Source organism: Octopus bimaculoides, chromosome 26 (genome assembly GCF_046866305.1).
Source record: "Octopus bimaculoides isolate indiv1 chromosome 26, ASM4686630v1, whole genome shotgun sequence".
Lineage (NCBI taxonomy): Eukaryota > Metazoa > Mollusca > Cephalopoda > Octopoda > Octopodidae > Octopus > Octopus bimaculoides.
The window spans coordinates 1,816,328-1,842,813 of record NC_142953.1 but is presented as its reverse complement, the minus strand read 5'-3'; the positions used below and the strand labels follow the sequence as shown (position 1 = coordinate 1,842,813).

Sequence of the window (26,486 nt, the reverse complement as noted above, 5' to 3'; positions counted from 1 at the left end):
TTGTCCCTGTAACTTACCAGTTTGGTAAAAGAGACTTATAGAATAAGTACTAGGCTTACAAAGAATAAGTTGTGTGGTTGATTTGTTCGACTAAAGATGGTGCAAAGAATAAAAGAAAAGAATAGCATATATATATCTGTGTGTGTGTGTGTGTGTGTGTGTGTGTGAAGGTGCATATCCTAGTGATTGGTGTACTCAGGATTAAGGGAGATTCAGCATGATACAGAATGTAACAAGGCTGGCCCCTTTGTATTACAGGTACAACTCATTTTTGTCATCAGAGTGAACTGGAGCAACGTGAAATAACTGGCATTCCATTGGTTACAAGAATGAGGGTTCCACTTGATCCAATCAATGGAACAGCCTGCTTGTGTAATTAACATGAAAGAGGCTGAGCACTCCACAGACACATGTACCCTTAACGTATTTCTCATGGATATTCAGCTCGACACCAAGATGTGACAATGCTGGCCCCTTTTGAAATACAGGTACAACTCATTTTTGCCACCTGAGTGAATTTGGAGCAATGTGGAATAAAGTGTCTGGCTCAAGGACATAACATGCCGGGAATTGAACTCATGATTATGAGCTAAATACCCTAACCACTAAGCCATGTGCCTTCACTATACTCTACAGTAAGGTAAGAATTAGTAATGAATGCAGAAATAAATTCAGTATGCTGGTAGGGGTTCACTAAGGCACTTCAATTTATCGTAGTCCTCCAGACCTTAACAGAAGAATTTTAAGGCTTGTAGCCTGTGGTGATTCCTAAATGCTGAGGGTCTTGTTATAGCTGAACCAGCAGAGAAGAATCCGAAAAGAAATTTCAAGTGTGGAAGTAAAACTGGGAATCAAAGGGCCTTAAAATAGGTTTAGCAGACACTGACCCCCTGACTGGCTCTCGTGCCAGTGGCACGTAAAAAGCACCGTCCAAATGTAGTCGATACCAATGCCCCCCTGAATGGCTCCCGTGTTGGTGGCATGTAAAAAGCACTCACTACACTCTCGGAGTGATTGGCGTTAGGAAGGGGATCCAGCTGTAGAAACTCTGCCAGATCAGATCGGAGCCTGGTGCAGCTGCTGGCTGTCCAGACCTCAGTCAAACCATCCAACCCATGCCAGCATGGAAAGCGACAGGACAAACAGGACGCTGCTTCCATCGTAGATATGGTCGTGCTTAAATTTTTATATCAGGTCCGGATATTTAAAAGGTTGAGAACCTCTGCTGTGGAGACACAAGAAACGCAGAGGTAACACAGATTAACAGAGAAGGTTGACTCTATATGTGGCAGATGTTCAGGATCAATAAGAATTAAGAGCGCACGAGAAATAGATTTTTTTCAAATGGCCAGGAGGATCCCTAGAGGTAGGGAATAGCTTTTGTTACCTCGGTAACAGTTGAGTATTTCCTGAATATCTAATAACCAGAATATGAACAGGCTGGAGGAAATTCAGACAGCTTTTACTTCTGTTCGGAACAAAAAGTTTCTCTATCGCAGTGGAAGGTAGATTGTAAGCGCTACGTAGAAGTAAAACGTGGGTCCCGAACGCGGAAGATATTCGAAGAGTGCAGAGGGAAGACACGAGTGAGCCCCGTTGGGGGCGCAACGTAAGTGTGCACGAACGACGAAGTAGAAATTTGGTGTGAGAAACATTTCGACTTGAGAGGAATCGAATGTAATGTGTAAGGGAGAAGACTATCGGTAGGAGCATGCGATGGGTATGGATTAAAGACAGCTGAATTGTCGATCGCTAAATGTGGATGGAGGTTGCGGAAGAGAGAGACCCAGGAAGACGTGGGACGAAGTAGGGAAGGTTGATTAAACTTTCAGAAATTTTCAGGGTCAATAAAAATGTAAATGAGGGACCAGACGTTAACTTTGGAATAAATAAATAATTTTTGAGAATAAAAAGAAAAAAAAATATCATTAATAAGACACGATAAAATGAATGGCTGAGGATTTTGTCTCTTGGAGTGAATGTAGATGAAAAAGCACGATCGAAGATTGGAATTTCAAGTGAAGACCTCACCAATGCAGGAGGAACGATGATAGTGGAGAAAGATTCGTTAAATGGATCCACCGTAGGCTGATGATAGGAAAATGAATGATTATATAAACCAGATTTCATATTTAAAACCATTCACGTTCACCGACCACTGCAGACAAGGTTGCCAGAGTAGTCTCCCTTGATACTATCTGAAATGATTGATTCAAACGGAAAACTTCGTTTGAAGGCGGCGGATTGGCGGAATTGTTACTGCGACGGAAAAAAATGCATAGTGACATTCATTCCGACTTCATAATATATATATATATATATATATAATAATTAGTAATATATATATAATATATATATATATATTAATTAGTGTATTTACTTATTAAATTTTTCTATATGTGCCTGTGGATTTTCATGGATGAATTCAATAATTGTGGGTTTTTTTCTCTAAATTATATATATATATATATATATATATATATATATATATATATATATATATATATATATATATGTGTGTGTGTGTGTATGTAAAATATGCAAAACATTGAGACAACTGATGCCATACTCAATTTGCTCTCCATCTCGATACACACCTTACTCGATATACATGAAAAATAACGGTAACACAATCTCAACGAAAGTGAAAGCTACCTCACGCGTTTAGGAATTTAGATATCTAATCAGATCAAATATCCTACCGAAGATTCAAAGATGTACAATGAATGTAGAAGATGAACAAGCTGTCTCTGGAGAATGTTCTACATACGAAATTTGCAGTCGGTAGGGTTACGTGTTTGTAATGTGGTGAGCTGGAAATTGTTGATTAACTGAATATTATTTAAGCAATGAATAGACAAAATCTCTTTCCAGGTGTGTAGAAAATGGGAAAACAGCGAGGGAGAGAGATAACATAAATTGAAACGGTGTTGCGTGCGTGTATTTGTGTATATGTATATACTTGCATATATATATATATATATATATATATATATATATATATATCATATTAATTTTTAATAAAGGCGGTGCTCCAGCATGGCCGCAGTCAAAGGACTGAAACAAATAAAAGAGTATATATATATATATATATATATATATATATCATATATATGAATGTAAATACATGTGTATACATGTATGTATGTACGTTACTAATATTTTTGCCAGATGAGTAGACTGGAACAATATAGTGAAATAAAGTGTCTTGCTCAGGGACACAACGTGTTGCCGGGAATTGAACTCACGACTTTACGATTGTAAGCCGAATGCCATAACCACTAAGCCATGTGCCTTCACACACACACATGTATGTATGCGTGTGTTTGTCCCCCCCCCCCCTCCATTGCTTGACATCCGATGCTGGTGTGTTTATGTCCTCGTAGCCTAGCTGTTCGGCAAAAGCGACCGATAGAATAAGTACTAGGCTTACAAAGAATAAGTCCTGGAGTCGATTTGTTCGACTAAAGGCGGTGCTCCACCATGACCGCAGTCAGATGACTCAAACAAGTAAAAGAAAATCGTGATGATATTCGAGTTACTTCCCTTGGATTATCTATCGTCAGCGACTGGTTTCTTTTTTTTTTTACTAGCAATCGTGGATTGATTGCTGAGTGACAGACAAGTTGTACAACAGGTTAGCAGAGGTGGTTGTATTAGTTAGGGCGACCGCCGTGACAAGTATTTAAAAAAGAAAATTGGATTACATCACTTTATCAAATAAAGTCTTTGTTTGTAAAAACGTAACAACTGTTGACAGTTTGCGATGTCATAAGTAAAATATTTCTAACTGTTTATACGTGACAACATGAAATCTAGTTTTCAGATCGCAAGACGTGGCTAAAATCGGAAGAAAAGTGATTTTACGCACATACGCACAAGTTGCTGGTGGAAATTTTAAGCCCCAGTCTAACCCGCAACCTTTTTTCCACCTATATTCTTTTCAAAATTCGGCGGCACACCCGAGCTAAAAGTATAACTAAAAGAATAGGGGAAAAAATTATATTTAGGTTACACTGTGGCACACCATGACCAGTCTATGACCAGTCTGGAGCATTTCATTAGTTTCTGTAGCTTTTTTTTTTTTTTGCCCCGCTTAACACAAAACTTTATTGCATAGCAGGTTTCCAAATTGTCTTCAACACTGACTGGATTCTGCAAACTGGTCAGTTGTGACAAGTGGTGTTCAGTAGGACGTGTTCAAAAGTGCTGTTACATCTGTCTCCTTCGATCTGGAATAATGAATAATCTGGAATAATGAAAAAGTTGGCAGCTTAGCTTATTCGATGTATAGGAATGATATGCCAAATTTATGATAATTTAGTAATTATAATTACTTCTCCCCCAAAAGGTCTCAAAACTTCTGGAATGCACCTCTTCTTTCTCTCTCTCACACACTCTCTCTTCACACACACACACGGATATAGGGTGGGGCAGAGGGGACGGACGTTTTTGAAAAATTCACAAAACCATTAATTTCAACTGCAAACAAATTTTATTGACATCAATGTGTTCGTATTGAATTAGCATTTGTCAAAATCACATGTGGAAAACAACATCCATCATGTGGTGTCCGTTTTCATCGATGCATTTCTGAAAGCTTGACTGATGCGTTCCACATTTTCCGGTGTCGTCCGTACCGTTCAAATCCCGCGGTCGACTGGGTCAATGAAATAAACACCAGTTGAGCACTGGGGTTCGATATAATCGAATTAACCCCTTTCCTCCAAATTGCCAACTTTCTGGAAAAAATTTGAAACCGTTACCTAGCTACGTTCTGAGTTCAAACGTCGCTCAAGTCCGCTCCGCTGTTGTTAAAAGTACAGGACGTTGGGTCGTTGATAAAATGAAGTCTAATAATGGAGATTATTTAATTCGTTTGAACATCCTAAATGGGAATCGAAACACGAGAAGACAACACTTGCCTTCGCTTTCCCTCTCTCCGTCTTCGTTCTCTCTCTCTTTGTTTTTCCCTCTTTCTTAATCCGCTTTACTTTCTTCTTTTCTCATCTCTTTCTCTATGTATTTCACTGTCATTCTTTCTTCTCTCTCTCTCTCCCTCCACGTTTACCTGTGAGCACGTGTAGACCGAAACACCGAGCAGCTTACACAAGCTGCTAATTGCACATAATCACCAGCATCATTAAACACACATACATACACACGCACCCCTCCTCTTCTGACAGAATACCGTTACAAAATCAAATTAAATTATGCAAAAGATCAACCTTTTAAAAAGGAAGGAGAGGCGCACATAACAGCTAATAATAATAATGATAATAATAATATAACAACAACCTACAAGTAAAGAGTTATACATATATACACACACACGCTCTCGGCATACAATTTGGACATAATAATTACTATCACCGACCAACAAGCAAGCAAGTGATAGACAGGCAGAGAGAGAGAGAGAGAGAGAGAGAGAGAGAATGAAATAAAGTAATGCTAACTTTCTCTTTTCCTCTCTCTCGTTCATGTCATCGAGTTGAGCGATGGAGAAGAGACACACACACATTGCCTCTGGCCAACACAATTTAAAGACAACCACCTTAATGAATTTATAACTATTTTAGCCATAAACTCACACGCACACACTTGTACCTGAATCTACTTTCATACATCACAAGTAACAATAACTTGTCTCTCTCTCTTTCTCTCTCTATTCACTCATCTCTTCCTCTGTCACACATGTATACACACACACACACACCGAGTGTTGTGTCATGGAAAGGCAAAGTTTTCCAAGTCTTCTTCCCTATTTAATTATTAGCAACATTATTTCTGCTTAAAGACGATTTGTTTTCATGTTTCGAACGTTTTTTTTTTATTCCTGTAGCTTCAAATTATATTTCATATTTACATTTACATTTACTGCTTCTTATATTTTCTATTAAACCAAAAAACAAAACGTATACTTGTGTAATTTAATTTCTGTTGGGTCGTTTTCTTTCCTCCTCTTTCATATTCACCTTATTATATTACGTTTACTCAACAGCTTATCATATTATACTATTTAATCATTATTTTAAATATTTGTTTTACTTTCTGTTCGGGACGTTTACTTCCCTTCTATTTCATTACATTTACTTCACTGCTTGTTTTATTTTCTATTCACTTATCTCTTATTTTTCTTTTAAAATCAATTTGTATTAATTTCTGTTTGGGACGATCTCTCTCTCTCTCTCTCTCTCGTATTTTCTTCATTTTTTTTCTTCAATTTATTTCATGACATTCATATATAGCTGCCTGTTTAACTTTCTTCTCTATGTTTCAAGCTTGTTGTGCAACCTTTTCACAACTGCATTAGGAAGGTAAAAAAAAAAAAACTTTACACACACAGACACACACACACCTCTGTGTGTCTGTGTGTGCCCGTCCTAGTCTCTTTCAGCTGTAAGAGCTGGATCCGTCACTTGTAAAGTGGTTACTCAGGTAGAGGTAAGAGACTATCACTGCTCGTCGTGTATATCACTGTGTATACATTGTGTGTGTGCATATATACCTATATATCTATACCTGCACACACACACATGTATAACTATATATGTGGGCGTATTACATAAATGAGTGTGCAGTGTATATTGTATATGTGTGTATACACGCGCACACACGTACATATAACTTAGTCGACCTGGAGACCAGATAACGCGTCGTCAAATGGCTATTAGCGGAAAAAATACATCCCTGTTGAGTAAAAGTGAAGTAGGAGCGAAATGGAGGAAACGAAAGAACAGTAAATAAATAGATATAGATTAATAAGAAATAAAATAATGAATAAGTACAAACAACAAGATAAAATTAAAGCCAAAAAGAAGAAAAAGATCGAGAAACTTAATTTTGTTGTAGTTTGAGTTCATTACATCCAGGACAGTCGTTTGCATTGGAGGACAAATATATATATAGATAGATACACCCTCACAAGACGAAAGCGGATTATTAAATTACAAGTGAGAAAATATCGGAGAAATTAGGGACCAAGGAACGTATTTGAAAAGTTTCCTGTGTTTTTGTTGCAATACTTTGGTTTGCAAAAACGAAAAGAAAGAGGAATTTTTATTCATTTATCTGTGTTTTCCCGCTGGTTAGTGTCGGTCCGAACTGTTGGATACATTCATTTATTCTTATTGTTGTTGTCAATGTCATGTGTTCGTGTTCTTTGCAACGTAACGACAGCAGCCGCAGATCGAAGTATGCTAACAGGAAGGATGTTTCGATAGAATTGGAGGATTATTACCATTTAATCGACATGGAAGTTCAAAATGCTAAGGAGTTGCCCGAAGACGATCTCTTCGCGCAGCTCGCCCAAAAGGACCGGGATCTAATCCTTGCTGCAGAACTTGGTAAGGCCCTCTTGGAAAAAAATGATGAACTTCTGCGAAAGAACGAAACGTTAGTGGAGGAATATACATTAAAAATCGATGTAAGTAAATGGAATTATCGCTTTGTTTACTTATCTGTAACTATTAATAACATTAATATTAGTATTCTTCTGGTAATTTCTTTTTCTTGACAGTAGGATGTCTGTATGTGTATATATATGTTTATAAGTTTATGTATGAAATATGTATGTATGTATATATGTGTATGTATATTTATGTTTGTATATGTATGTATGTATGTATATTTGTTTGTATATGTATGTATATTCATGTATATATATTCATGTATGTATGTATGTATGTATATATGTGTATGTATGTATATATGTATTTGTTGCTCTGTAAACTTTGTACTAGCTTTCTTTTGTGTGCGTTGGGATGTTACGATGAACTCAGCCTATATTTATACAGAAGTATACAAACATACGTGTGTATGCAAGTGAATATATGTGTGTGCGTATATAGGTGTGTATATATATATATATATATATATATATATATATATATGCATATTGTGTGTATACATACACACCTCTTTCCATACACACACACACGCATACATGTGTGCATATGTGTTTGTCTATATATCTTTATATATACCTATATATATGGGTATATAGGTGTGTATGGGACATTTGAGTCTTACGAATCGCCTCTACTGCTAAGCGCTTTTTAGGTGCGAAATCAATGGTCACTCTATGACCGGCCAAAACATTCAACTTCCTTATATATATATATATATATATATATATATATATATATATATATATATATATATATATATACTCTTAAGTCAGTGTCCAGAGAAAATAGTGCGAAACCACTCACAATAAATAAAATTCTGTATTGAAACTAAAAATGTCAAGGTTAAAAATTTTTTTTTTATTAAAACACGCACGCACACACGCATATATATATATATATATATATATATATATATATATGCGTGTGTGCGTGCGTGTTTTAATAAAAAAAATATATATATATAAACGTGTGTGTGTGTGTGTGTGTAATTAAAGACCCGGTACCGATTTTAGGAGGGCTACAATTTAAAGTAATGTAGTTAATGATAGCTGATAGTGATGTAATGTTGATTGGAGAGAGAAAAGAAGACAAGAAAAAAAAAAATGAAAATTGCGTGTGTGAAAATGGAAGTTGGAGCAAGTTAGAAAGTTCGGGAAGTGAAAGTACATGTTATACATACATATACACACGCATTCAGACACATACCTATTCATACATGCCTACAGGCACTCACGTACACATATACACATGCGTACACATACAGGCATATTTGACTCGTAGTTATATATACACACACACACACACACACACACACACACACACACACACACACACACACACACACACACACACACACACACACACACACACACACGCACGCACATAAAGTCTAATACTGTGTGTGTGTGTATCTGAGCTACAATATATACAAGCTGTGTGTGTGTGCGTGCGAGCGCGTGTTGTGGGCCACCGACGTGCCTTTAGTGGTCGCCCGATTTCTCAGAAATAGCAGCCACATCCACTCTAATTACATTTTGTGTTATAAAAGGAAGCACAAACTGATCAGAAGTTTAAACGGCTTTAATGATAGGTCTGTTCGGTTAGGGCTGACCTGGGGTTAAACGATAACAACAACAACAACAACAATCGATACATGCATAGATATACACACGTACACAAACACAGAGGAGATCCCCTTCAGTCACGAATGACCATGCTATTGCACCTAGAAAGTTACCCTCCGAGGCACAAGTCCGGGCAAGGTTGTTTGTGGAATACCAGCAGTTGCCCATGCATACCAGACTCCCCTCCTTTCCATGCCACTGATGTTATCCAAGGGAAAGGCAAAGGGGGTCATTACAGCTTGGCACCAGTGATGTCGCAACTCATTTCTACGGCTGAGTTAACTGGAGCAACGTGAAAATAAAGTGTCTTGCTCAAGAACACAACACGCAGTCCGGTCCGGGATTCGAACTCACAACCTCGTGATTGTTAGCCCGACGCTTTAACCACTGAGCCATGCGCCTTCACTCGTACACACACACACACACACACACAATCAGTGGAAATCCCTTTTTGTGATCACTTTGGAAATGACAGTGTTAAGCAGGTGGCTATATCAATATTCTGGGCGTGCTTTGGGACCTACTAATTGTGATAACAATAACCGTTTGATAACAATTTCCGTGATTATAACAAGCAGTTTCCGTTGTTTTGTCTGCCTGTGTATATAAACATATATGTGTGTGAGTGTACACACATATACATACGCACCTCTCCCTCTCTCTGTATGAACATTACACACATAGAGGGTGAGGGAGAGAGAGAGAGAGAGAAAAAAATGTTATATAATTGTTCAGATAAATTGATATAAAATTCGATAACCTGGAGTGTGTAGTCACACCTCCACGTTTTATCTATGATAAGGAATACAAACATGTTTCTTGTGCGTTGTGAGACAAGTTTTTGTGTGTCATTTACTTTCATAGATGTGTATGCCTGTATGTATGTGTGTGTATATAACTCTTCGAAACGCCAGTGTTAGAATGGTGGCAGCTGATGAAGGAAATGTTCTCTATGTGGCGTGTGTGTTTTCTGTACTCTGTTTATAATTTGTCTACGTTTTATTTGCAACGTCCTGTACCCAGATATGCATCTATATATACAGGTAGATGTAGGTATGTACATACTTGTACGTATATATGCATATACTCATTTATTATTTGTATTATATATATATATATATATATATATATGTAGACTCGCGGCGCATTCATACACACAGCTGGGAAGTTTTCGTTTCTCCACCGTTTCAATTTATTGATCAACTTGAGCCTTGGTAGGGGTCACTTCAGCATGGTACCATACACCACTCAGTCACGAATCTGTGTGTGTGTGTATGCGTTATAGATAAATCAATTGATAGATGTATGGATGTAGATCTAGATAGATATGAGCTGAGCGGTACATTTAGTAAGTATCTCGGCTTCTGCCTTGTTTTCAGAGACAATCGATCTACAAATCAGTCAACCAATTTCACTAGAGTTTTGTGTTGATGGATGAAGGTCCTGGTTTTAAAGTCACGCAATAATCAATATGGTTTCGGTACTTTTACCAGTCGTGTCTCCAATTTCAATTACGGACGTACGTGTGTGTGTGTGTGAAATAAGCAATAAAGTGTACATGTTGAGTTTTTATTGATTTTCATAGCAGGCACAGTTGTCTGTCCCACTGTAGGATAACAGTAGCTATACACACAACTGTGTGTGTGTGTGTCTTTAATCTTTTACTTTTTTTCAGTCATTAGACTGCGGCCATGCTGGAGCACCACCTTTATGAATTTTTAGTTGAATGGATCGACCCCAGGACTTAGCGAACCACGAATCGTGGTTGGAATTCCTTCCAACGCTCTATAGATATTTATGCCAACAGCACTAACAGATGACTAAGCACCAACTGTTTTGGAGACAGAGATACAGTTATTTGTCAGCTTTTATTCTGGTTACGTGTTTGTTTCTTTTGCTTCAGCTCAATTTCGTTACATGACTGTTGTTTTATACCGAAGGTCAAAGACTTTTTAATTGCGATTTTATTGAGCGAATTTTCCATCACATACGCACGCACGGACGCGCGCGCACGCACACACACACACACACACACACACACACACACACACACACACACACACACACACACACACTCTCTCTCTCACACACATGCACACACACACACGCACGTACAAATTTCCAGGGTGTCCATAAATTATATTTACAATTTGAAAAAATTCAGAAAAAAAAGGGTAACTGACCCAAAAGGATAAGTCAAGCCAAAAGAGGATAACTCAGGCCCACAAGGAAATATTCTGATGTTTCTAATAAAACTTTGTTTGCCCATGTTTTCCAATTGAACTCTGTTGTTACCGTTTTATTTTTCTGAATATTCCAAATTGTAAAAGGTAATTTATGGACATCCTGTGTGTGTGTGTGTATTATGCTTTCGTCTCTCTCTGTCTATATATGTATAGACAGACAGACAGACAGACAAATAGATAGATAGACTGCTTAGATATAACGATACTAATAACTAGTTGTTATAAGTCAATATACTTAGGCTTTAAAGTAAAGCGTCAGGCGAATATAGAGCATTTATCAATAAATGAATGACAAAAAATAAAACGGAAGTTACGTGACAACTTTCATTAGCTAACAACTGTTTCTGCTATAGGATGTTGTATAAACATTCAGCTCTAAGTATAGTGCTTTAGCAGAAACATCTGGAAGCTAACGAAGTTGGTTATGTAATTCCTGTTCTTTTGTCATTCATTCCCTCTTCCCTCCCTCTCCCTCTTCTCTCACTCTCCTTCTTCCCTCCTCTTCCCTCCCATTCTCTCTTCTTCCGTCTCTCTCTCTCATTCTCTATCTCCCCCTCCAACACACAATCTCTCTCGCCTCCTCCTTCATGGCTTGCGATGAAAAAAGTGGATGATGACAGTTAACGTACATCGACGTTCGATCGTCTGACTTACGAACGTCTTCTGCGAAACTGTACCAGCGTCCAAATACAATAGCAGTGACGTACTGTGTCTAATAACACTGAAATTTTACCTTCACCTTAATACATGTGATCTTCTGCTTCAGTTACAAATGTATCTTTTTAATTAAGATTATTATTATTGCTGTTGTTTTAAAGCTGTTACCTCGATGGTCGTCACTTATCGTCTGATATAGATTGACGTAAGTTAAGACTTTGTCAATGCTGACACAGCTTTAGTATCGTCTGGCGAAAATCAACTAAACCATAGTGTGCTGTTCTATTTATTCTGTCTTTTTCCCCCCGAACATTATTTATCACTGGTTGTATTTGTATTAAATTCGACTGAAATCTTTCAACCGCACGTTAAATTGACCATTCGAATTTCATCACAAACGATAAACTCATGAGAAGAGCTAACTTAAGTAAACCGTAAGACGCCATCACAGCTATACGAAGGAAGCTGTTAGAGTGATCGGCAGGGATAGTCGTCGAGTGGACTGTTGCAGGAGAAAGAAGACAGAAAGGCAGGACAGTGTGGGAAGATTTGGTGGAGATGGGTGTCACATGAGAATAGGTACAATAGTCAAAATTTTGAATTTTTTTTTTGTTTGTTTATTCATAATCTCCGACATGTAAAACCTCGGAATCCGAATAAACTTTTGCAGAAAAATGCATTTTACAAGGTGAGGTGCGAATCTGCATTAGCCCTTTATAATTCTAGAAACATTTTCAGGATAAACCCCGCCTTTAAAATAACGAATACATTCGGAATTCTCCAGAGAAATTGCTATCAACACTAAGCCATCCCAGTCTTTTGTTCATTTATAATTTATCTCTCGCCTGAAAAAAAAAAAAAAAAAAAAAAAATTATATTTTGAAAAATTGCCAAAAGTGGTAAGAAACTCTCAAGAGAGCTGAGCAACAGGTTTTCAGAGACCCCCCCCCCCCCCACCCACTGGCAAGTGTTTCAGCCTAATTTCTGATACTTTAAGGGCTGCACCCAGGTCACGACACTTAAGGTGCCGTTCTGCTGACGCTTTTACAATACAAATTAAAACCATTTTGAGGTTGGGATATTTAATATTTCACTAGTTATTGGCAGTCGAGAATTCACAGGCTGTTTCCCGAGTAAGGCCTGTGGAACCTTCGATATTACAGGAATGAGCAGAAGAGCCCTTAAGAACAATATAGAGGCCTTTGAGAAAGCATCCAGGCAAATCTGACTGAAAAGAAATGACTGGTGGGATGGTTAGAATGCTGCTTAGACACAGGCATACGTTTGATCAATCTAGGTCGAATCGTCTGTATGAATGTATATGTAGTATGACACGAAACAACTATTAACTCCAGGATACAAAGCTGACGAAGTGTCCAAGTATGTTGAACTATTATTATTTTAAATATTGGAACTACTAGTTTTCTTATTATAAATTTATATCAAATCCCATTAAAGGACACCCTTATCTTGCTGCAAATACTTCAGAATTTCTTTTAGAAATGCCTCTCTAGTGCACCAACACGAAGTTAAATTGAAAATGACTGACGGAGAGAACTTTCTCGAATCCCTGATTTAGAAATGGGAAATGAATACGTTTTTGTTAGGTGTGTGTATATGTGTGTGTAATAAACGATCCATCTAACCACGAGGTCTAATTACATAGTTGAGTGTATGTGCATATGTTTCAGGTAGATTGTGTTGGACAATACTGTGGAGGAGTGCATCCTTGATTCGAGGTAATTGAAAGAGATTGATCTTTAGTATCGTATGCTTAACAACAACTACAAAACGAATCTCTGATCTGAATTGGCACTATGGAAACCCATTCAAAACAATTAACTAACTAATCACTAGAGATACATTCGTAGCAACTTCATTATCATCGCTTTCGCCATCATTGTCATCAACGACAAAAACAGCTGCGAGATTACAATTAGAAATCATTAAGGGAGAGAGATGGAGAAAGAGAGACACGGAGAAAGAGAGAGAGAAAGAGAAAGAGAGAGTAGAAGTTATTGTGCTGTTGCTAAGTATCACATATACCTATTTCAAGTCGGACATGTAACCGGCAAATCAATAATGTATCCTTGGCTTCAATTGAAGTAGGTTATCTAATGAACGGCACCATGTGTTGGTGAGATAAACACACACACACGCATATGAGAGAGAGAGAGCAGTCTGAGCGATTGCATGGCGGCTATTTGGTTGCCTATCGTGTGTGTATATATGTATATGTGTGTTATATAGCTCCGAGTCACTGGCATGCATAAAAGACCATCGTATGAGTGTGTGTGCGCGGTCTATTTTCCTCATCCTTTTTTGGATGCCGAAGAATTTAACAAAGTCTTCCTTTCAACTTCTGCATGGTCGTCTTCTCTTTTTTTCTGGACATGGTGTCCACTTTATCAATTTGCCATTCCATCTATTGTCCTTTCTTTTTAACCAATTGTCCCGTGAAAGACCATTTCAAGATTTTTATTTTCCAAATAATATCCGTTAAACCCGTCGCCACTTTTATCCTGTTGTTCCTCCACTTATTCATTTCGGTAATCGGCAGCTATCACCTTTACATACATAGAATGGCAGATAGCACATTAAAACGAAAGCAATTACCAGGTCTCGACGGGTTTAGCTGAAAAAATCGACTCCTACCCACTCTACTTATTCTATCGGTTTTCTTTTCTCGTCGAACCGCTAGGTAAGTGAACCAACATCGGTTGCCAAGCGGTGGTAGGATTCCCCCCTCCAACACACACACACACACATACATATACGACGGGCTCCTTTTCAGTTTCCCTCGTCCAAATCCACTCAAAAGGCTTCGGTCGGCCCTGGAGCTCTATTAGAAGACACTCGCCAGGACTGAACCCGAAACCATATGGTTGGGAAGCAAGCTTCTTACCACAGATCCATGCCTGCGTTGATAATCGTTTTGCGTTACACAAAAAAAGAAAGGAAAAACCGGCCCTTAACTGGTACGAACTTCATCGACCCAGGAAGAACGAAAGTCAAACTTGACCACGTTGTGATCTGAACTGCCAACTTCCAGAGACATTCGTATAAACTAAATATACTGCAAGCCATGGCGTTCGACCCTTCTCTCCACTTTGATGCCTCCCGATATTAAATGATAATAACGACAATTTGTCGTGTTCCTTTCAAAAGTTATGTAAATATTTTTTTGTGTTACTGTCACAACATTGGAAGACAGACAGGCAGGCAGACAGGCAGCCTTAAGACCGTTCGTTCGTCCGCCATATTGATGTTTAATAATAGAACAACAAAACAACGGTGAATGACTTGTGTTTGAATATATATATATATATATATATATATATATATATATATATATATATGTATATAATCGAACGTTGTTGTTGACACACGCGCACACACAAACACGCGCGCACTCACTTACATGTTTACACTTATTACATATGCAAGCATACATACACACATACAATATATTTCTACACATACGCGTAATATGGATATATACATACACACGTAAATATACCCGTATGCATTCGTACATACCCCTCCTTCCACATACACACGCACGCACACACACACACATATATATATATATATGTGTGTGTGTGTGTGTGTATATACATATATATATGTGTGTGTGTGTATATATATGTGTGTGTGTATATATATATGTGTGTGTGTATATATATATATATATATATATATATATATATATATATATATTCGGATACCCGTAAACGTTTAACAGGTACAAAATTACACACATACACGAACATACATAATCACACATAAGTCAAGAGGTACATGCATAAACACACACACACACAGCCGACTTACAACCGCCATGTTTTTAATGGTTAAAGGATTATTACGAGCGGGGTGTTGTTTTTTATGATGAACTGTTGATGACTTAACACGAGGTGGGTGTCTAAGGAGTGCATGCTACTACTACTACTACTACTACTACTAAGAAGTCAAGGACGATAAACGACTATGGCTGCCCCAGTAAAGCAGACGACACACTTCACTTCACTTCTTTCCGAATTTAGTCATGCCTTTATTTTCTACACTTCACGCATTAAACATTATTTACAGTTTAATAGTGAGAAAAAAAGAGTTACTGAGTCTTGACTGGTTTTTGTGTGGAAATTTTCCCTCCCACTCTATCATTATTATTATCCGCCGAGGTCGACTTTGTCTTTCATCCTTTCGGGGTTGATAAATTAAATACCAGTGAAACATTGGGGTCGATGTAATCGACAAGTCCCCTTCCCCCAAATGTCAGGCCTAGTGCCTTTAGTAGAAAAGATTATTATTATTGAGTGAGAAAGCCATCAAAGTGACACTGCAGTACAAATATACGAAGCCCAATATGGCCATCATGACTACCCGTCTGATAAGGGTATACCAGGCACATGCATCACATCCAAATGTATGCGATATGGTGATCTCATATCAAGATAAACAGCGCATGACCTTGCAGATGGGGCCCGGTTTCAATTTTCTTCAGGTCGAGTAACCCATCTTGTTCAAAAGGTCTCTTATTTTATCGAGTACTTTTGCCGAAACGCTATGTTATGCGGACATAAACACATCAGCATCGGTTATCAAGCGATGGAAGATACGTGCGCACGCGCGCACGCACGCTCGCACGCACGCACACACACACACACACACACACACACACACACACACACACACACACACACACACGACAGGCTTCTTTCAGTTTCCGTCTACTAAATCCAGTCACAAGGCTTCGGTCGGCCCCAAACTATAGTAGAAGACACTTGCCCAAGGTGCCACGCAGTGGGGACCAAACCCGGAACCATGTGGTTACATACATATCTTTCATTATTTACTTCTTTCAATCGTTGGACTGCGGCTATGCTGGGGCAACGCCTTGAACGGTTTTAGTCGAACGAATCAAGCCCAGGACCTACTTTTTATTTCTAAGCATTGTTCTTATCTTACGGGTCTCTTTTGCATATGTTTGCATGTCTCCATGTGTGTGTATATCTACACTTATTACACGCGCAGTTTGTAGAAGGTTTTACATATTTTTGATATCATCTGTATGTACTTTAAAAAGATACACGCAGCTATCAGACATGCGCACACACTCTCTTTCTTTCTTTCTCTCTCTCTCTCTCCTCACGATTGATTTAGTCTGTCAATATATTGTATCCTACCAACAATCACCATATGTTGAGCATTCAGTCTATTTGAAGATAAAAACCAGCAATAAATAAACGCTGTCGCCAGTACGGAAGCAGGAGATCATCCTCGTAGTTATCATCGTCGTTGCCATATCTCTCACCATCATTATTGATTTCAAAGGCGGCGAGCTGGCAGAACCGTTAGCACGCCGAGCGAAATGCTTCGCGGTATATCATTTGTCTTTACGTTCTGAGTTCTAATTCAGTCGAGGTTGACTTTGTCTTTTATCCTTTCGGGGTTGATAAATTAAGTACCAGTTGCGTACTGAGGTCGATCTAATCGACTGCCCTCCCCTCCTCTCCCAAAATTTCGGGCCTTGTTCCTAGAGTAGAAAAGATTACTATTGATTCCAAATTTTGGCACAAGGCCAGCAATTTCGGGGAGGGGGAAAGAAATCGATTACCTCGACCCTAGTACTTAATTGGTACTTATTTCATCGACCCCGAAAGGATGAAAGGCAAAGTCAACCACGGCGGAATTTGAACTCAACATGAAGACAGACGAAATGCTTAGCGGTGTTTCATCTGTCTTTACGTTCCGAGTTCAAATAAGTATCAGTTGAGCTCTGGGGGTCGATACTATCTAGTATCTCCTCTCCTTAAAGTTGCTGGGTTTGTGCGAAAATTTGAAGCTGTAGTTATATAGATAGACAGATAGACTGGCAGATAGATAGATAGATGGATAGATAGATAGACAGACAGATATATAGACACATAGATAGATATAGATAGATAGTGGTGTTAAGACGGGGCTGTAATGGCCGATCGTATAACACGTGACTCCCTTGTCAAGCGTCTGTTTGGTCTGAGCCATCATTTTGAATCTGGTTAACGGCATTATCTCACCTGAATTGTAAGGAGAATCACAACAAGAGAGAATTTAGACTATTTCTAGCCTGATGACTGGATGATAATGAAATTTTAAGTTTGATGTAAGATATTAATAGAAAATAAGCAAATATATAAGAGAGTGAGAGATTGGGGGAGGGAGAGAGAAAGTGAAGGGCTGCCAAGCCGATTATGAAGGTATTAATCCTTCATCCTTAAATCTGCTAAATCTCTTTAGTGATGTTACTTTGGTGAAAGTCATCGGGTCGACATTTTAAATTTATAATAGCTACGTAATATTTACAAAAATTGTCAGCTAGGGTTAATAATAAAGGGGTTTTTTTTTGTTTTTCACAGCAGTCAACATATTTTACCTGTAGCGAATCTATCTATACCAATGTCAGTTTGTCTGTCTGCCTGTCAGTCCTTCTGTCTGTCTGTCTCTGCTTGTTTCACTTTGTCTCTCTCTCTCTCTCTCTGTCTTTGTCTCTCTCTTTGATTGTCTCTCTCTCTCTTTCTGTCCGTTTCTCTCTCTCGCTTTCTGTTCGTCTCTCTCTCTCTCTCTCTGTCCGGCTTTTTCAGTTTCCGTCTACCAAACCCAGCCACAAGGGTTATACAGGTTATAGTAGAAAACACTTGCCCAAAGTGCCATGCAGTAGGACCGAACCTGGAACCATGTAGTTGGGTAGCAAGCTTCTCACCACACAGCTACATTCCATTTTTTTCATTAAAAATTGTCTTCCAAAATGGAATCCACTGTCGTCAGAATTTGACCTTTTTTTTTTTTTTTTTTTTTTGTAAGAGAAAGATAAAATGCAAACGAAGCTAATACCGACTTGTTTCGTGTGTGAAAGGAATGGAATTTACGGACGAGAGGAAAATGTAGTAGTGGTACGGCAGTCAAATCTTTCGGTTTGTTTGTTTAGTGTTCTTCTTTTGTTCTGGGGTGTTTGTAGCAGGAATAAAGTGACTCGACGATCTGAGGACGGATTTGAAACCGGATCGCAAAATCAGATGTTATAAAATGAATTTATAAAGTCGATAAAACTAGAGCGAGAGTGACGGACAGAGAGAGGTGGGACAAAGAGAGAGAGATAGACAGAGAGAGAGGGGGGTGGACAGAGGGAGACGGATAGAGAGATAGACAGACAGACACACAGAGAGTGACGGACAGAGAGAGAGAGAGGGACAAAGAGAGAGAGAGAGACGGACAGAGAGAGAGATGGCATTTGAGCTTGGAAAGCTAAGAGCCGGAAAAAATGCTGCAAGGTATCTCGACGATGGTGTTGGCCGAACTTATGAACATCATCGTGGCATAAAAGATTTTATTAATATTACTCACAGCAGCAGCAGTAGTATTAGTAGTAGTTGTAACTTTTTAATTTCCTTCTCATACAGGAAAACAAACTTTGAGTTTTAGTATAGTATTGTATAATATAATACACACACACTCACAGAAATATGTGTGCGTACACACCGCACACACACACACAATGGGTTTCTACACGGTGTGCGCTCCTCAGCAAAATACTGCACCGGAGTAAATTGGGGGGAAAAAAACGAGTAGCTTTAAAAAAAGTACCAATGTTCCAAGCAACGTTAACATAAACGAGATGTGTGCGTGCAGTACGTTTCTGTAATAAACACCACACCTAGCAGTCAGAAATAAAGTCTTAATAAATCGCTATCAAATGCTCAAGATCTGACCTTTGCTTTTAGTGCACATTCGGGTTCATGTATTGTGTACTTATTTATAGTTTTTTGTTTATTTATAGTTCTTGTTTAATCTTCCAATATCATCCACTAACGCAATCTTTGTTCCGAGTCATTTGAGTTGGAACAAATTGTTTTTCGTTTTGTGAGAAAGAAAGACAGATAGATAGATAGATAGATAGATAGACACGTAGGTAGATAGTTAGATAGATAGATACATAGAGAGATAGATAGACAGATAGATAGATAGATATAGACAGACGGATGGACAAATAGATAAGGAGGATGGGGGCAAAGGAAAGTGATTTTGAAGTTTTGGCCTGTTATCCTTTGTCAGAGGAAAGCTGACCGGCCGAAACTTCGAAGTCACTGTCGCTGCTCTTGAAAATGTATAATATATATATAATCTACAAAAAAGTATCGAATAATCCTTCGGCTTAATAACAAATTGATTTTTTATAACTAGACATAGAAACAGCCATTAATGTGTGTGTGTGTGTGTGTGTGAGTGTATAAAAAGATTCATTTATTCATTCAAACGAAAATTTACTCTTTTTTTTTTTAAGAGAAAGGAGTAAATATCGATTCCCACTTATCGATATTTGTTTAGTTTGTATCAGGAATAAAATAGTTTGAGGAAATAATTCTTGGAACAGTTTTCTTTTAATGCTGCAAATCAAGTTTGTGCCTGCATTTTGTATAGACATAACGGAGCAGTGGTTGCACTTGACTCTGTGTTATTGGACCAGTTTTGTTTCGTAGAAAGTTGTCTAACAACCTTCAATGTGTATCGTTTATATTTATATTCTGGCACGAATTCTATAGCAATGGGTTTCCATACAATTGATGCTGGAGAGGAGAACCGTCTAAGACAGGTTGTTTTTCTTTTTCTTCTTTTACTGGTTTCAGTCATTTGGCCTGTGATGATGCTGAGGGTCCGTCTTGAAGGATTTTAGTCGAGCAAATGGACTCCAGTCACTAGCGTAGGTTGAGGGTGGTCGGTCCACCCTGGTGCAAATTTTTTTCCCACTGCCAGGAATCGAACTCACAACCATGAGCCGTATACCCTAACCATTAAATAACGCGGTATGTTTCAGTAAAACGGAATCCAGGGTAATTAGTGATGTTAATTAGCAACAAAAGTTAATCCAATTAGTTTAATGGAATGCATTAAGGTTATGAGAAAGAAAAGTTTAATGATTCGAACGCAAATTGTTTTCTTTTCTATTTCCTTTGGCAGGATTTGAACTCAGAACGTAAAGAGGTAAAATTAGCAGCGCTAATAATTCTGTCATTCCACCGCCTCTCTCTCTCTCTCTCTCTTCTTCTTCTCTCTCTCCCTCTTCTTCTTTCTCTCTTCCACTTCTCTCTCTCTCTCTCTCTCTCTCGCCATTTCTCTCCCTTCTTCTCTCTTATCCCCTCTGTCTCATTCACACCCCATCTCTGTTTCCCTTCTCTTTCTCTCCGACCCTGTCTATCATTCTTTCTCCTCCTCTCTCTCTCCCTTCCTCTTCCTCCTCCCTCTTCCTCTCTCATAATAGATGACCTCGACTACTGGCTACTGATGCCTGCACTCAGGGACCTGGCACGTTTCATCGAAATAAATCGAATCGAACATATATTCTAAAAAACTAGTAATCTCTTTATGGGTATCGTAAACACGTGACGTAACGAGCAAATACTTGCTGAACTGAGAGGGAAGCCGCGAACGTCATCATCCATAGTTACAACTCAATAACAATAATTTCAAAGCCAATGCTGTACCACTATATTGAACACTAAATTGATATTCTGCTTGTTTACCACCGCCTTCCTCTTCACCAAGTAACATACATACATATAGATATAATGATTGGCAGACGACAGCTGGAAGAGCGATATTTCTACTTGTATATCTAGCACGTACACAGAGGGCCGACTTAATAGCTTTATGGAACCCTACAGTATTTATTTATTGACAGCAAACCACACTGTCGTAATCGTCGGCTTTATCTCGTGTCCGAGAATTTAGTTTCTTCTTTGCTGAACACTTCCTCTGTGGTGATGGCGTTGATGACAAGTCCAATTCTTGCATGGAATAATCGATGACATTGACTTCATGGCAATGTTGGTGGAGGACGAGGTTGATTTTGTCGGGGCTTTCTTTCTTTACAGTATACATAGATCAGCGGGCAGGCGTTTGAAGGCGCATAGATTTGTGATTAATACATTCGGCTCACGATCCGAAGGTTGTGAGTTAAATTTCCGGTGACGCGTTCTGTCCTTGAGCAAGCCATTTATTTTACGTTGCTCCAGTCCACCCGACTAGCAAAAATGAGCTGTACTTGTATTTCAAAGGAACCAGCCTTGACACACTCTGTGTCACGCTGAATCTCCCTGTGAACTACGTTAAGGGCTATACGTGTTTGTGGAGTTCTCAGCCGTCTGCACGTTAATTTCACGAGCAGGCTGTTCCGTTGATTGGATCAACTGGAACCCTCGTCATCGTATCCGACAAGCTTCTTTCAGTTTCCGTCTACCAAATCCACTCACAAGGTTTTAGTCGGCCCGAGGATATAGTAGAAGACACTTGCCCACGGTGCCACACAGTGAGACTGAACCCGGAACCATGTAGTTGGGAAGCAAATATCTTAACACAGCCACGCCTGCGCGACACACACACACACACACACACACACACACACACACACATTCTAAATAATCCTTTGTTTCTATTTTCCAAAGAAATCTGTCTGTCTGGTCACACTGTTTCATTCTGACGTAATTTCTCTTGTGTTCTTTAGACCGAAATAAAAGTCTCATGTTTTTCCCCACAATATCTTCATTATTTTTATAAAGTCACACCACCACATCAAATAGCTATGCACTTTTATTTATTGGCGACGTCAACCGGCTGAGCAGTTCCACTGCATCTACGAAATAGACGGTTTTGCGTCGGTGTCGATGATGAATATTCACTTGTTGGCGATCCTTCCGTATTGGTCACCAGTGTGTCAGTATGAGGAGATGACATCATACAATGTTTTGTGGGTGAATAATGTAGTCAACCAATACCGAATGATTGCCTCGTTAGTTCAACTAAACTCCCTGCTCATTGAAATCGCGTCGAAGCGGTTGAATGCTCCACAGACATGAGTGCCCTTAATATAATTCTTAGAAATCTGTGTGACAAAGCTAGACCTTTAAATTAAAGTTACAGGTCCAGGATTCGGTATCCGGGAGTTGACATCAAACTTTACAACGATGTTTTTAGGCGCAGGTACGGAGTTTGCTTCGTGACCACATAGTCTCGGGTTCAGTCCCGCTGCGTGGTACCTTGGGCAAGTGTTTTCTACTATAGACTCGGGCCGACCAAAGCCTTCTGTGAGAGGATTTGCTCGACAGAAACTGAAAAAAACGCGTGTGTGTGTATTCATGACTTTGTCCCACACCACTGCTTGACAACCGATGCTCTCCTATGTAGTCGAACCCTCGACCTCTTTGCTAGCTTAGCGAATTTCTTAACGGTTTGGCCACACGCATACACACACGCACACAAACACGCACAGTGGTACTCCGTCGGGTACGACGATGAATGTTGTATTATTCTTTACTTATTTCAGTCATTAGACTGCGGCCATGCTGGGACACTGTCTGAAAGCACTTTAGTCAAAAGACTCGACCCCAGTACAGTATATATATATATATATATATATATATATTTATAAAACCTGGTACTTATTTTATCGGAGTCTTTTGCCGAACTGCTTTGTCACGGGGGGGACGTAAACACATCAGCACCTGTTGTGCCTTGCGCCGCCGCGTATCGAACTCACGGCCTTACGGTCGTGAACCGAATACCTAAAACATTAAGCTACGCTTCTTCACCACACACACACACACACACACACAAACACGCAAGCAATGTGGAGAGAAGTTCTAGAGTCTTCTAGACAGAGTTAAAGTTTGTTTTCCTGGACCGCTCCAACGCCATTATCACGTTGCATTACTGCACACCTAAATTGTGACATCAGAGAAAAGAAAAGAGAGAGAGACACCCACCGCTGTTACTGTTAAACAAGTTTGAAATCTGTACAATTAACCTATTTAAACATTAACAATGTTACAGCCATGTTATGTTCATCCTCCTACTGGGACAACAACAAAAAAAAAACCTTGGTGATTCTTAATGACATGGCTTGTATATAGGTTATTATGTTGAATGTATGTATTGGTGGTTTTTTATCTTTATTTTTTTTTAATACCCAATTAATACAATAGGGAAGATAATCCTTTTGATCATACGGTGTGTTAATGTTTCAAATCGTCTTTAATATATTGAAATATTTCAACACTGGTAAACAACAGTGAGAAATTCACGGGTGATGAAAGCCTAATTTGTAATTGCGACAAACTGTATTAAAAGGGGTGGATTGAATCGAATTCGTGTTCACCTTTGTTATGGTTACGCCGTAAAGAGACGAAAGAAACACTGAAGAGCATTCTTTTCCGATACTCTGAGTTCAAATGCCGTCGAGATCAACTTTGCCTTTCACCTTTCCGTACACGATGAAATAAAATACCAGTCAAGTACTGGGGGATGATGGTACTGATGATTCCCCCTCTCTTCAGAATTTACGGCATTTTACTTAAATCAGAAAACACTACACTGCGGTCATGCTGGGGCACCACCTTGAAGAATTTTAGTTGAACGAATCGACCCCACCACCAATCACACCACCGCCATCAACACCCCCGCCACCCCTAGCTCACCGTCAGTTTCATCATCGCCAACTTTACCATTGCTACTAATCTCGCCACTGCCACCAACTCCCCCGTCATCGTTGTTGCCACCCCCACCCCTTCACAGCCATCAGGCTCATTACCACCGCCACCGACATCACCACCGAAAGCACCCTCCAGCTACAATATTTATTTCACTAGTGATTTAACAATATATATAATATGTATGTGTGTATATATATATATATATATATATATATATATATATATATATATATATATATATATATATATATATATATAATACAAATGATATATAAACATATGCATATATGTACATACCTATATCTACATGTGTATTTAAATGTATTTAGTCTGTCGAGGTCTTTTGCCGGGGACGTACACACCCCAACATCGGTTATCAAACAGTAATAGGACACACACACACACACACACACACACACACACACACACACACACACACACACACACACACACACACACGATATTTTGTATTTTGTCTCAATAAAAAAAAATTCAAAATTAGAGGGATTCTTCTTTAGCCCTTAAGCTTTTAATCCAGCCACATCCTGCTCGAATATTCTGCCTGATTTATGTTAAATCTGACCACATCCAACCTCTCACACCTACCCAGCAATGCCATAGCGGGTATCGATCTTGCGACGTTACGATCGCGAGCCGAAGACCCTAGCCACTTAGCCATGGGCCATGGTTTACTTTGATGGTAAACTGAATCCGTCACCCAGTTTGACATCTTGAACGTCCTTAGTCGAATCTACTCTGTTTTAAGCATCTGGGCCCCAGTTTCTTGTTTAAGGATCTCTTCCTTCTTCCCTCCCACGTGATACGTGGAGGGAGGACCCTGTCAAGGGTCATGGGCACTGCCTCCCACCCCACTGTCTAAGTAGATAAAAATAACTTCAGACGAACTTGGACATTTGTAACATACGCGGTTTGAGCATTTTGGTCACGGTCACACACTCTCTCTCTCTCTCTCTCTCTCTCTTCTGTGTGTTTCTCTCTCTCTCTTCTGTGTGTTTCTCTCTCTCTCTTCTGTGTGTTTCTCTCTCTCTCTCTCCTTGTCTGTCTGTCTGTCTGTCTGTCTCTCCTTGTCTGTCTCTATCTATCTATCTTGCCATTCTCTGCTTGTCTCTCTCTGTCTTTCTCCGTATATATGTTTCTCTCTCCCTCTCGCCCCCATCTCTTCCTACTTACTGCTGACTCATTAGCAAATTAGCAACTCTCATTATCTCCCAATCACTGGAGTCTGTATTCGCTGTCCTCACTGATTACTCTAAGATTATACAATCAACGCTCACCAACACTAACATTGAGCTGCCGTTAATTCCCGATAAATACTATCGTTGCGTTGTTCATTACGAAGACTTAGCTGCGGCCATGTCTTCTTAATTTCTCTGCTAATTACTTGCAACCACAAATTGGAATTCTTTGAAGTTTATGCACTGCATGTCTTTGAATCTATTCTCTTCAATTTTTTTCTTTTTTTCCTTTTTGTTTTTGTTGTAATATTACCTGAAATTTACCTTTTAAAATATGGTTCTCCTGAAAGTATATAAAGCAAATAAACTTGCTTAATGTGCCACGCAGTGTGACTGAACCCAGAACCATGTGGTTGAGAAAGAAACTTCTTACCACACAGCCACGCCTATACATACATACATACATACATATAATAAAACACCCTTTGAATCTTGAGTTTTTCCTGAAACCTCCCTGACACACAAGCAATATTATATACGCGTATGTGTGTGAGTATCGTATCGAAGAATGACAGACTGTTGGTGGTTTCTTAGTAAGACGCAAGACTCCAGAAATGCGTTCACTCACGAATCCAACGAGTTTAGCGATTCTCAGAGGAAAAAAATGAAAAAGACTGCCTATAAATAGAACCTGACACGAACGTGCGGAAATTCCAGTTACAAACGTGAATCACACCCAACTGTCACCTTCACATTGCTGGTTGTGATTTGAAGGAGATTTACCTGAAACTACTTGCAGGTGGGTTGACTAGTTGCATGCGGTAGCGTC

General features: G+C 39.0%; 1 protein-coding gene across 3 annotated transcripts in view; it reads left to right on the top strand.

The window, feature by feature from the left end:
* Positions 1 to 5,073: 5,073 nt before the first annotated feature.
* LOC106875845 (BICD family-like cargo adapter 1) overlaps positions 5,074 to 26,486 on the top strand; it is a 94,721-nt gene continuing 73,308 nt past the window's right edge. For all 3 annotated transcript variants that reach the window (XR_016238525.1, XM_089342658.1, XM_052977092.2), the window contains exon 1: positions 5,074 to 7,426. Coding sequence is in view for 2 of the 3 variants with exons in the window: in XM_089342658.1 (XP_089198784.1) it covers positions 7,148 to 7,426 (279 nt within the window). In the remaining variant the exon portion in view is untranslated. The remainder of the gene's footprint in view (positions 7,427 to 26,486) is intronic.